At 35.0% G+C, this 14,752-nt stretch overlaps 1 protein-coding gene across 2 annotated transcripts in view; it reads left to right on the top strand.

Moving 5' to 3' along the window:
* Window positions 1-14,752, top strand: part of LOC123544928 (xanthine dehydrogenase/oxidase-like) — a 102,429-nt gene that overhangs the window by 2,582 nt on the left and 85,095 nt on the right. For both annotated transcript variants that reach the window (XM_053540232.1, XM_053540225.1), the window contains exon 2: window positions 10,489-10,546. In XM_053540232.1, coding sequence (XP_053396207.1) covers window positions 10,489-10,546 — 58 coding nt within the window. The remainder of the gene's footprint in view (window positions 1-10,488; window positions 10,547-14,752) is intronic.

Raw genomic sequence — 14,752 nt, 5'->3', positions numbered from 1 at the left:
AGACCTGCAGATTTTGGCTAAAGATGATCTTTCTTTAAAGTTGAAGTTTGGTTATATAGTATGAATAATAGAACATAAATTTTTAAACTACCTTGAAAATGCAAAATCAAGAAAAAACATGCCCAAGCCAGTAATCAGACCTGTGCTTACTCAGCAATTAAAATGTTCAGCTCTGCGTTCTTGACCAGTATACAGTCATTCAGTTGTAAATATATTTTAGTTTTATATTATAATTAAGGCAATTTACTTCCAGTACCCTGTTGCAAACACTAATTAATTTTGAAATATTAGTAAGAACAACTAATTCTTATGTGTTTCCATAACATATGATCTGTCTGTAACTATTATGTTCATGCTCGGATCTCCCTCTGGAAAATCCTTGAAAAAGGAAAGAAGAGAAGGAAAGAAAATGTTTTTTTTTTTCGAAAAAGGCAATATTAGGACCGCATTCAAAGTATATGCGGCTGCTGCTTCATACGATCCCGACATAATTCATATTGCAATTATCTAAAAGAAACTAAGAATTCTGCCTGGAAGAAAACTTGATTTTATCATTTCCCCCAAATTTAACAGGTAAGCACATAAAACCGAGAAAATAAGGGGTATATTGTATATAAAATTGCAGTGGAAAAGTGTTCTTAAATGCTCCTAAAATGCCCAGAATGCAGAAAGTGCTAAATTTCAAAATTTTCCGGGTGGGGGAGGGGGTCGGACCCCCTCTGAAAAAATAAGCTGTATCCGCGCATGGTGTTTCAAAGCCTTCTGAAGAAAAAATAGCAATAATTACCTGATATCTAAAATTTTCCCTTTTTTGTTGTCAAAAGATCTGGAGGTCAGTGCCTTGTGTGTGTAGATATTCTAGCTTTTTCATACATTCAAAGCCGGTGATGCACATTTCACTGTAATAAATTTGGATTTGCTAGAATTTATAGTCCTTTCCAAGTAAAGATTTATTGTGACAAGCAAATATGATATTCATTACATTTGTTGTAAACCTGGTTGTATAATAAGATGCTGTAAAACTCACTTTCCTCAAAACTGTGCAGAACAGTAAAGTCACAAGGATATTCACAAAAAGCAAATCTATTTTAGCTAAAACTCTAGAGCTAATAGTAAATGTGTGTTTCAACGACCTCGATCAATGGGCAAGTTAAAAAATTGTCTTGATGAATGAGGTTCTGAAACATCAATGTTTATAATAGAAAGATTTAGAACTTTTTAATTGCAGAAAGACAATATTCAAATTACAAGGGTCATTCAGAGTCTGCACCAACACACTTCAAACTCCACAACTGAGTTTTTGTCACAAATTGTCCTGAGATGGCGTTCACTCTGTTCCTTTTAGTTGTTTGCCCTTGTAGTGTTGTTGTTTCACATAATATGTAACTTTTGTATACTACTGTTGATATAAATCAATTCTGTAACATATGGTCAGTGTCAGAATATTTTATAAAGCTCAAGAAAATTTCCATACAGTTGAAGGAATTAGTGTCAGTGATGACCTTATGTCTTTGGTCTTTTCCCTTACCCATTTTCACACATTTATGACCTTCTCTCTGAGATAGAATAAATGCCAAGAAAATATCCTTAAAGATGAAATGAAAACCTATTTGGTCAATGTTTCATAATAAGTTTTTGCTATGCCTTCATTCTGGAATGAGGAAATTAACATTAACAACATTAAATCAATCAAAAGTAACTGACATTGTCTTGTCACAGAAAAAGTCACCTGGGATAGCCACCTCAAAGATGGTACATATACTGTGCAAATGAAATGACACATAAAACATGAAAAAAAAAATTGTAATCTGCTAGAATAATATGGTGAAATTTTATAAAGAAACATTTACAGAGAATTGGTAATGATATTCAGTGATTGTTGGACTATATAAATTTTATGGAGATATATCATACTTGCCTCGGTGTCTCTGTTGGCGTGCATAACTTTTATCTGACAGTGAGTGTGTTATTACTTGATGGATTTGCTTCAAACTTAATACAGTTGTTCCACATCTTCCTGATCATGTGACACAAGGGCCATAACTCTTGTACTAGTATTTCATGAATAATGCCCCCTTTTTACTTAGCCCTTCATGCACACAACTCCATCTCAGTTATTACTAATAGGATTTGATTCAGACTTAAAGCGTTCTGTCCAGAATCATCATAGACACATGATTGATAACTCTGGCACCAATATTTCATGAATTATGTCCTGTTTTTACTTAGAGATTTGATGCACTTTCACTCTGTATCTGTTATTACTTATTGGACTTGATTTTAACTTAAAGCAGTTGTCATAAATTATTAAATTATATCATCAAAAACATCATATGACACAAGGTCTATAATTCCAGTTCAATTATTGCATGAATTATGTCCCGTTTATACTTTAAAAATCCTTGTTAATGTTATGATTTACTCCAGCCTAAATGTTACTAAGTGGATGTGACTCAAACTTGAAAATAGTCTTTCCACATGATCATCCATATCGGAAGAATTAATCACTCCAGTTTAAATATGCCGTGTTTCAGAATCAAGCTTAAAAATTCACAGGGGCATAATGTCTCTTCTGACAGCTGCTCTTGTTGGAAAGTCCAGTACTTTTTAATCGCATGAGTATATTGCATTGCCTTTATAATTTGGGACCATTTCTATTATATACATGTACATTATTATTTTGTAGCATATTAGTGATTGTTGGACTATATATTGTATTTCCATTAAAATTTTCTATTATTATTATATGAATTGCTTGAGCAGGGCCGGAAGCTCCTGCCATTGATACTTGATCAAGCGGTGTTTCACTGTACTGTATATGGCACGCCAGTTGTCCAATAATTACGTGAACGCAGGTTCACGGTTGAAAAACTAGGATTAACGATTGATAAACTAGGTTTTTCGAACGTAAAACCAGGTTTTTCGAATACTAACTTCTATTTTCGAGCGAAAACCCAAGATAACGGGCGTAAACCATAGTTTATGCTCGTGAACCCAAGTTTACGTTTGATAAACTAGGTTTCTCGATTGAACTATGAATTTCGGTCGTTACCCTAAGTTCTCTAGCGTGAACCTATATTTACGGGCGTAAACCTGGGTTCACGAAAATAAACCATAGTTGACGAACGTGAACCTATGTTAAAGTCCGTGATCTTTGGTTTATGACCGTGAACATAGGTTCACACTCGTGAACATAGGATAACGACCAAAAATCATAGTTTTGTTTGTGAAACCTAGTTTATCGAACGTAAACCTAGGTTCACGTTTGTAAACTATAGTTAACGCTCGTAAACCCAAGTTCATGGTCGTACACATAGGTTCTCACTCGTAAACATAGGTTTACGTCCGTAAACTATGGTTCTCGGCAAGCCAATTATCCAATAATTACGTTCTTGGTCGAAAAACTAGGATCATCGAATACTAACCAATATTTTCGAGCGAAAATATAGGATAACAGGCGTAAACCTTAGTTTACGCTCTTGAACCCATGTAAATGTCCGATAAACTAGGTTTTTCTGATTGAGCAAGAACATATATTTATGGGCGTGAACCTGGGTTCACGAGCGTGAACCATAGTTCACGAACTTGAACCTATGCTTACGACCCAAAATCATAGCTTTGTTTGAGAAACCTAGTTTATCGAACGTAAACCTAGGTTGACGCTCGAACTCAAGTTAACGTTCGTAAACATAGGTTCATGGCCGTAACCCATGTTCACGTCCGAAATTCATAATTGATTTTATAATCCTAATATATCTACCATTAACTATGGTTTACGTTTGATAAACTAGTTTTCTCGATTGAACTACGAATTCCGGCCATTATCCTATGTTTACGGTCGTTATCCTATGTTTACGCTTGTGAACCCCAGTTCACGCTTGTAAACCATAGTTTATGAACTTGAACCTATGTTTACGACCATGAACTTGGGTTTACAAGTGTGAACCTACGTTTACGAGCGTGAACTATGGTTTATGGCGTTATCCTATGTTTTCACTCGAAAATATAGGTTAGTATTCGAAAAACCTGATTTTACGTTCGAAAAACCTGGTTTATCGATCGTTAATCTTAGTTTTTCGACAGTGAACCTAGGTTTACATAATTTAATATTGGACAATTGGCATGCCATAACTGTACACCTGTGTATGTGTATAATGTGGCTCTTCTATTGGAGGAAATCAAGATATATTGCCATCCTATGAATATAAGACGCACATTTTTTTACGAGATTCTGGTCTCTAAGGACTGATGCGTCCTATATATGGGGATAGAAAAAGACTCGGGCATAGCTAATAGCCGGTATCGGGACCCGGCATCTTAAATTTCTTTTGTATAAAATGTAAAATTTAGAGCTCACATAAAATCAAAAGATAAATAAATGCTGTTTTTCATTAAAATATATTTTACAAAGCATTTCTGTAACTGATCATTAAGTTTTTAACAAGACCTGTGTAAAACTTTCCCGGCGTGTTTTCACACATTTTGCATGCATTAAAATACTTGAAACTCCATATCAGGTAGCCCAGAAATCGATTATCTAATCTTCAAATACAATTTTGATAGTTGTCTATAATCCTGTTGTTCATTGAGAAATTCACGCCCAAGGCATTACTTACCTTACACCTGTCACAATCTGCAAACAATTAACCGTTTAATCATAGCCGGAGGCAATCATGTGCATGGAGATTTTAGACTGATCCAATATGATCATAGTCGCTGATCTGTAATGTTCAAAACAATTTGCAAACCAGTCTTAAAATTACGTCATTTTACCGCCACGTGCCAGAGTGTACTTTCGTTTTCACTGACTTCAGTATTCATGGAGTGATCAGAGGATGCGGCAGTTTAGTGCTTACACAGAGTTTATGCTTTTCAATTTAAATACTTGCCACAACATGCAAAAACATCGACAGTGATTTAGCAAAAACCGGCAAGTTGGTAGAAACTATAGCGAATTTCGGACAAACATAAATTCGGATAAGTGATAAGTGGGTATAAGCATTTTTTTCAGAATTCTGCTGATATTCTCACTGCGTCCTATACACGAGTGCGACCTATAATCGGCCGACTACGATATGATAATTTCATAAAATAATATCACATTAGTGAAGGCCAGCTAGGTCAATAAAACAATTACCAAGTATCCTGTTAAGTGAAGATTGGGCCGCTATTATAAAGAATAAGGATAAATATCCAACAGGGAAAGCCGGCCACATTCCAAAAACGCAGCTTCCTCAAACACCAACCCAGCACGCGGAAGTACACATGACACACACACACATACGCTTCATGGGGGAGGAAGTGTCACACGAAGGATGGAGTTCTTCTGATAACCTGTCATGTTTTCTTCTGATAACTGTTATGGAGTGCTGGAAAACGTTACAAAGTTCTTCTGATGTCTGAATGACGAGCCAAGGAATCAGTGGATAAAATGGTATTTATTTATCTTTAAATAGAGAGAATGGGGTGTAAAACTAAAGTTTGATAATCAAGGTTGCTCTGATGTCTTGTGCTATGCGTCAGAAAAAACTGTTTAGTCTAACAGTCAGCGCCACTTCTTTGAAATGAAGACATTTTGAGTAAAATATCAAAATCGTTTGCTTATTCATACATATTGTTCTTCTTATTCACGTTCTTCATCCTCTCCACATGCAATAGTATAATTTTAGTGTAAAGATGCAACGTAAACCACTTTCTAACAATTTCATGCCCGATTTTTCAAATGTTACGGAATTCAGGTGATAACTATGAAGATGTCACAGAGTTCTTATGATAACTTTTATTACTACCAGGGTGTTTCTTGAGCTATGTTAGGATACTTTTTAGCTAATTTTATAATTTACAAAGGGCGTTAATGATCTTCTAAAACGTAATATATTTATCCAAGGTACAGTATTGTGGTTATATAATGTACGGTATGAGTCTTTTGTAAATTTTAAAACTAAGTGCAGTATAATGACTTATATAGTAAAATACAAATAGATAACAAATGCAATAAATTGTATTTTTTTTCTTTTTATCAATGGATGTGCCAATGTTCGTGAACAACGGTTGTTGGTTTCTGTTTTGATTGATCACTGTATTGAATTCAAATCCGTTATCTTTAATTTAAGGTACATCTATTTGCTGCATTTGCAGAGGCTGTCTTTTTCTGAAGCTGTTTATCGGATTAATATGTATGACTGTGGCAAATTTAAAACACGGACGTTTGATTTACTAGGTGAAGACATCGGACAGGACGAATCAAAAATATCCTATAATGAAGAAAGTGGTTTGATACAAGTGTTGACGAAAGATACTACAGAATGTCCTGTACAAAAATAGAAAAGAATAAATACACCAACCAAGACTGTACATGAACAGTTGTTTTAAATTTGCCACATGGCCTCAGTGTTGTAATTGCGACTTTCCTTTCAGGATTAATATTTACAACATGAGCAACTGCTTCAGATGTCAGGAATCTTTTGAGACAGTATTTACATCTGACTGTCGCATCCTGAAACAAAGGACAATTATCTAAAGCTTTACCTAGCATATTGGCCTTTTCAACCTACCACATATTAACTCAGCGTAAAGGTCATAATATGAATATGCATAACTACACAAGCAATTGAATTGCATGAGATGACAACAGCAGTCATATATATTAATCTGATAAACCGCTTCAGAAAAAGACAGCATCTGCAAATGCAGCAATTAGATGTATCCTACAATGGATTTGTTTTCAATTCAGTGATCAATCAAAACAGAAACCAATTAACCGTTGTTCACGAACATTGGCACATTAATTGATAGAACGAAAAATACAATTTACTGCATTTGTTATCTATTCGTATTTTACTATACATGTCATTATACTGCACTTAGTTTTAGACTTTACAAAAGGCTCATACCGTACATTATATAACCACAATACTGTGCCTTGGATAAATATATTACGTTAGAACATCATTAACACCATTTGTAAATAATAAAATTAGCTAAAAAGTATCCTAACATAGCTCAAGAAACATCCTGGCAGTAATAAAAGTTATCATAAGAACTCTGTGACGTCTTAAGAGTTATCACCTGAATTCCGTAACATTTGAAAAATCAGGCATAAAATTGTTAGAAAGTGGTTTATGTTTGCATCTTGCACTGAAATTATTCTATTGCATGTGGAGAGGGTGAAGAACGTGAATAAGAAAAATAATATGTTTGAATAAGCAAACGATTTCGATATTTTACTAAAAATGTCTTCATTTCAAAGAAGTGGTGATGATTATTAGACCTAACAGTTTTTTCTGACACATAGCACAAGACATCAGGCAACCTTGATCATCAAACTTTAGTTTTACACACCATTCTCTCTATTTAAGATAAATAATTACCATTTTATCCACCGATTCCTTGGCTCGTCATTCAGACATCAGAAGAACTCTGTAACGTTTTCCAGGCACTCTGTAACAGTTATCAGAAGAAAACATGACAGGTTATCAGAAGAACTCCATCCTTCGTGTAACACTTCCTCCCCCATGCACTTGCACAAAGCTAACACATTAGGACAAAACGAACAAATAAAGGAACGAAGTGGGGCACTGCCTTGGAAAAGGTTAGTGGCAAAACCACCACTGGGGAGCTTAAATGAGTTTATAGTGCACCTAACCTCAAGAAGACTTTCTGAACAGACAGTTATACACCCTTAAATTCTTTTGTTTGGTACATATACAGGATTGAGAAATACAATATCCAGGTACAATTGACCACACTTTGTTTCTACAGTGTAAGATAGTTATTTATCCATGTTTTTATGAAAATACTGAAATAAGTAAGTTGACAATACTGTCCCATACAACTGGATACTTAAAATATTATAAGAAGAATTGTCTCCCTTTAAAAACAATGCCATTTGTAAAGAAATAAAATTAACATTTGCTGAAAACTGTTCCACCTAGTTATGTGAAATTTCAGCACTGGGACATTATTGCAAAGCAAATGCATCAAAACTAAGATATGTAATGGTTCTTTGAAAATGGTGAGATAATGTCCGAATCTTATATAGGTTCTCGGCTATCAGACTTTAAAAATCCTTTTCTCTAGAGCTTTGATATTTGGCATGTGATATAAGGGTTTGACTCTCTACCATACTTGTCCATATTATTGCCCTAAGTTAAAAAAAATGGCCACGTCTGACATGTTCTTGCTATTGGTTTTTATATAAGAAACTTTGAAAATCTTCTTTTCTGAATCAGTAATAGCTAGAGCCTTGATATTTGGCATGTGATATCAGATTTGTAATGTCTACCGTAATTGTTCAAATTATTTCCCTAGGTTCCAAAATGTGTGTGACATGTATATAATATAGGCTAACATAGATGAAACCTAACTCTAAACCTAACCTGTACTTACACAAACACGCTTGAAGCCTTGTACACAGGTGAGCGCTTTAGGGTCAATAACCCTCTTGTTCATGAATATGTGTTGATTTAGAAATTTAGTTTTGTAATTTTGTTTATATTAACCGAGATTGTATCAAATTAGCTGAAGCTTGAAACATCAGATAGGAAAACAAATGCATAAATTAGTGATTCACATAATCTCATTATAAATGATAGACCTATCATCTTGTGTAAAAATTATATATCTCTCTACGTTTTTTGCCTACAAGTTGTTATTGCCATAATGAAATTCAAATTTGTAATAAATTATAATTAAGTAACCCAGTTACGAAAATCTTGCCATTTTTACTTAACTCAACTTTCCGAAGAAAAAGCAGAGCTATTGCACTTGCCGCTGTTGGTTAGTTTTTGATAAAGTCAAATATCTGTTACTATCAAAGCTATTGACTTGAAACTTCAAATGGTAATTTACTATTAAAGTCTACACCAGGAGGGAGAAACAATCCCCATAATGCTGATTTGAATTTTGACAGAGTTTTGCTCGTTTTTAACTTAAAGTTTTATACAACATCCAATATCTCTGTCACTTTCAAAGCTATTGACTTGAAACTTAAAGTAGTTATTTATTATCAATGCTACACCAGAAGAAACAATCCCCAGAACTCTAATTATATATTTGATTGAGTAAAGCCCCTTATACTGGCAAAGCTCTAATTCAGTCAAGCATTGAGAGAAGTTGAGCGTGCTCTCTTATGGACAGCTCTTGTATTTTAACTTAGGAGTTGCTGATTTAGTTAAGCATGCTGTGTTATGGACAGTTTGTTTTGGATTATTTGTTGCCATAGTAACCACACTTATTGCCACAGCAACAAAATAAAAAGGACATACTTATTGGCTATACTGCCATCTATCCATATTATACCAAGTTTCATAAAAAAATATGTAATTTTTAAAGTGACAGTCTGGATGGGGGTGGGAGGGCAAATATTTCTACTGACCCCATTTGAAATATGGAAAAACTAAAAAAAATTAAGTTAATACAAGGAGGAACCTTGAATAGTTATATTTGTTAAATATCTTTCTTGTTATGTCTCCCACATGTAGTGGGACCAACCGCTGGTTGGAATTCCACCAAACTTCACAAAAGTTACCACTGCCATGCCTAGTTTTGTATGTTGTTGGAATGTTACTGTTCAGTTATTTTCTTTGGAGTTATAGCCCTTAATTCGTGGCATGTTACAATTTCTGCTTTGTAATTGGTGGAAGACATACCTTTTTTCATGAAGAACAATCTCCAGTTATAAGGTTGATGGAAAACCAGACTTTTATGGATTTCAACAATTATTTTGTTTCATTTTGAAATCAAACAGATGTGGCAATTGGCAGTCACAGTAAAGGCTTTAAAATATGTAAACAGTTTGTAATGTAATTGCAAAATGAACAGATAAGCCATGCGCGGATCCAGCCAGTTTTCTCAGAGGGGGTCCAGCCGACCCAATACTATGACAAACATGTCATCGTCCCCCTGCACACCGCCTGTCTTTATATACTTAACAGTTCGATTTTTTTATGTTTGCTGGTTATAGTACATGGTTGTCAATAATTTTTTTTGAACAGGCTGAAATAGAACAGTAGCCGATCAGTTAGGGGGGCAGGTGCGGGGGCATGCCCCCCGTAAAATTTTGAAAATCAGCGCTTCATTTCCTGCATTCTGGGGCATTTAAGGAGCATTTAAGAACAGTTTTCTCCCACTGCAATTCTATATCAGATATACCCCTTATGCTCCCATTTTTGTGAGCCCACCTGTTGAATTTGGAAAAAATGATAAAATTAAGTTTCCTTTAAAGTGAAATTCTTTGTTTCTTTGAAATAATTAACATGAATATGAATTATGTCTTGGTCGTATGTAGCAGCAGCCTCATACACTTTGAATGTGGTCCTAATGTTGCCTTTTCGAAAAATCATTTTCTTTCCTTCTTCTCTTTCTTTCCTATTTATTTGGAGTTTCCAGGCGGGGTCTGGATCCCCGGTCCCCTCCTCTGGATCCGTGCATGTAAGCAATACAGTATCTGGTTGAAAGTAATTTTACATTACATAATATAATTTTCAGGTTGTGGAGGAGAATGCAGAACCAGAGACAACCCTTTTACAGTTTCTCCGACAGAAATGTATCCTTCCTATCTGATGATTGTATTTTTTGTTACATTTGGCTTCTTTCTGCAAAAGAAGGTAGAATGAATGACTTAAGTATAGTTATTTTTGTGTGTGTCTTTGTTGGGTTTAAGATGACACTGACACAGTTTTAGGTTATACAGTGACTTTCCAACTTTTGATGTTTGCTTTGTGTGCATAAGATGTTGGTTATCTCCCTGGTTTTGGTGCAATTTCTGAAGTTACCAAACCATAGGTGAAAGAAGAAGAAATTTATGCTTTAGACTTTTCAGCTCAAAATTGTTGTTTAATATTTTTGTTAAAATGATAGCAGTAACACATAAACATTTTCCCTCAGTGTTTTGATAATCAGTGTCTTTTTCTGTTATAATACTGTGTGAGTGAATAGTATTTATATTTAAGCAAACTGGTTCCAATTGTTTAAATGTTATAAAATTCCATGTGTTTTTACCAGTCTAATATCTGTTTTATGTATTTGATTGCAAGTGTGTTAGAATAAATTTACTATTCATTATACTGTATGTACTTGTGTCATTGTACATGTAATGTCAAATGTTTTATCACCTGTGACATAAGGTCAGCATGGAAGATTAGGAAGTCTTTACTTACTTACTTACATAAATCTACTAAAGTGTGCATACTTTTATGTAGAAAACATTACTGACATAATGAAACTTCAGGTCTTATAATATACTTCCGTTCTGAAATTTGTGCTAAGCATTTATATTTTTATTTAGATGCCTGTAGAAATTGATACATTGTATTTTCTTTTCTGTATGCAGATTTTGGTTAGTTGACTGACAGTGTGTTTAGTTAGCTTGTCTGGCTACCATCCAGACATTTAGACTTTATTTTTTTCACTCTTACTGTGTCATTAGGTAAAGGCTATGCATAAGAAATCAATCACTACTAGTTTCTGGTAATTTGGTAATTATCAACCAGTAAAACCTGTTTTTGTACAGGATCCTGTGATGACTAAAAAAAGTTTTCAAGCTAGGTTCATAAAATTTGGTATGTGAATAGTGGGCAATTTGTAGGTTACGCACTTACATGACTTATGCTTGTGGGTCCAAGGTCTAGGTCACTATTGAAGGTCAAGTAAAAATTGTTTTTGCTCCATAACTTTATTATGCATTGATGGATTATCTTAGTGCTACACACAAACATTTCCCATGATGTCAACGCATGATGCTTGTTTGTTAATGGTCAAGGTCATTTCAAGGTCAAGTAAATTGCGTTGAAGGATTATTTTTAGTACTGCACAGAAATATTCCCCATGATTAGGCTATGTGTCATGCACATAACCCATGGTTGTCGGCCAAAGGTCAAGGTCAGTATTGAAGGTCAAGTTAAATTGTTTTTATTTCACAGGTAGGGGACTCCTGTATTGCCACTGCAATACTTGGTCACTTGTTTACAAATTATGACATTCATTTTTAAAGGGGGACAACTTTTTCAGAATATTTTAAGTATCCATTTTACAGGACAGTATGGCAGAACATGTAATGGTCAGGTAGATTGTACGTAAAGATGTTGTTAATTTATCAAATATTTCCGTGTTTTGATGATAATTATACTCCTCAACCTTAAGTTGTTTGCTCTCTGTAGTAAACTTTCACAAAAACATCTTATTCCCCAATACCAACTGTACAGAAGCATTACCAGATTATTGTTCCAACTGAATACAAATTGAGCAGAACTTTAAAAAATATCTTTTCTGAAAACAAAGTAGATCTCTAGCTGGAGCTTTGATATGGAGTTGAGCATCATTGGCTGTTACTTGCCACAAAAGGTGCCATCACAAAATATTAGACCACAGTCTTATAAAACAGTCAGTGAATACTTGTTTAAATGATTGGTTCCTTTTTCTTAGTTGATATCGGCTTTTTAATATTATTCCAGATTTATATAGCACCCTTTTCATCATAAACACGTTCAAAGGCGCTTGACATACAAAGGCAGCCACTCAGGGTGCAAATTCATCCCCTACTAGTGCTGACACTGAGCAATCTGGCCAGAGAAACAGAGCGAGAGAAAGCCCCCATAGCAGACAGAGAGAATTCCATTAGATACAGACCTGTCCTGTTAACTTACCCATGCTCTTTGCCAATAAGCAGTTTGTTCTTTATAATGTGTCCAGTATATAGAAGCAATGCATGCAAATCTATCTTTTCTGGGTAGAACTAGTATTTACCTCTTAGTTAGCTTGCTGACACTCAAGAGCATCTCAGAAATGTCCAGTGCCTGGAGAAGGATTCGAACCCGGGACCTCTGGATTTGCAGTCAAGTGCATTACCACCAGACCAATGGGACAAATGATTTAAAAATCCTGACTCACTTTGTTTATACATGCAATTCTAAATACTAGATAAATCTAGTCTTCAGAGGTCACATTTTGTAAAGTGTATAATAATGTATGCATCTTCAAAGGGTTTCTTATCAAAAATATTAACTTGAAAGTGGTTTACTTTGTTAGTCATATCAGTAAATACAGTTCTGAACCTGGAAAAATAGATAAAATTGAAAGATTTTTATTTATGCATGTTTACCAACCAGAGTAAACTGTAAAGTGAACAAGTATGAAGACTTCCATCCATTTCCTTAGTTGATTCTTATCTGATTTTGGGTGGATTTTTGGCTTTAATTTACCAATGTATAATTTGATTCTTTGTAAAGATTTTCTGTGGAATCACTTAATTTGGTTTTTCTGTGGAATCACTTAATTTTGTAAGCACAAAATTTCTTGGTTTAGGTCGAGCAGATATAAATTTGAAGATTTCACAGTCTAAACATAAGGTGAAAAGGAATTTTACTTGTTCATTGCAATTTGATTTTGTGGATTAACCACCAAATCAACATCCACAAAAAATAGCCCCAGAAAAAAAATTATGATTACACAGTATAAGGGCCTTCTATTGAGAACAGCAGCCACCAGTTATTTGAGAGCTAAGATTTTGCAGTTGGCCAACTGTATAGCTGCTTCATTTTCTTGCATAGGAGACAGGAGTTTCAGGTGTTATCACTGGTGCTGGAAAGTGTCATCTTACCTCCGGGGTGACATAAGATGGCTCTTGTGCTGCAAATGATGTATAAGGAACTACATCTGCAGTAATGTTCATATTTTCTACATAAAAGTGGATAAAAATCAGACAAATGGATAGTTATTCTTTGTTCCACTTGGTACATTTTTAGCTCACCAGAGCACAAAGTGCTCAAGGTGAGCTATTTTGACCGGTCATTGTCCGGCGTCCGGCGTCCGTCCTGCGTCGTCCGTCAACATTTGCCTTGTGAACACTCTAGGTCAAATTCGAATCTAGGTTATGTGGGGTCAAAAACTAGGTCACCTGGTCAAATCTAAGGAAAAGCTTGTGAACACTTTAGAGGCCACAATTTTGACTCAATCTTTATGAAAGTTGGTCAGAATGTTTGTCTTGATGATCTCTAGGTCAAGTTTGAAACTGGGTCATGTGGGGTCAAAAACTAGGTCAGTAGGCCAGATCAAAGGAAAAGCTTGTGAACACTCTAGAGGCCACAGTTGTGACCCAATATTTATCAAACTTGGTCAGAATGATTGTCTTGATGATCTCTAGGTCAAGTTCGAATGGAGTCATGTGGGGTCAAAAACTAGGTCACCCTGTCAAATCAAAGGAAAAGCTTTTTGGACACTAGAGGCCACAATTTTGACTCTATCTTTATGAAACTTTGTCAGAATGTTTGTCTTGATGATTTCTAAGTCAGTTTCGAAACCGGGTAATGTAGGTTCAAAAACTAGGTCACTAGGCCAGATCAAAGGAAAATCTTATCAACACTCTAGAGACCACAATTTAAGTTTGAAACTTATGAGAATTAATCAGAATATTTGTCATAATAATCTATAGGTCATGTTCGAATTTGGGTCATGAGGGGTCAAAAACTAGGTCACCTGGTCAAATCAAAGAAAAAGCTTTTGAACACTCTAGAGGCCACAGTTGTGACCCAATCTTTATGATTCTTGACCAGAGTGTTTATTTTGATGATTTCTAGGTCAGTTTCGAAACTGGGCCATATGGGCTTAAAAACTAGGTCAGTAGGTCAGATCAAAGGAAAAGCTTGTGAACACTCAAGAGGTCACAGTTGTGACTCAATCTTAAAAAAATTTGGTCTGAATGTTTGTCTTGATGATCTCTAGGTCATCTAGATCTCTGGGTCGTGTGGTTCAAAAA

This window comes from Mercenaria mercenaria, chromosome 1 (assembly GCF_021730395.1).
Source record: "Mercenaria mercenaria strain notata chromosome 1, MADL_Memer_1, whole genome shotgun sequence".
Lineage (NCBI taxonomy): Eukaryota > Metazoa > Mollusca > Bivalvia > Venerida > Veneridae > Mercenaria > Mercenaria mercenaria.
The sequence above is the reverse complement of the archived record's forward strand: the minus strand, read 5'-3'. Positions and strand labels throughout refer to the sequence as shown.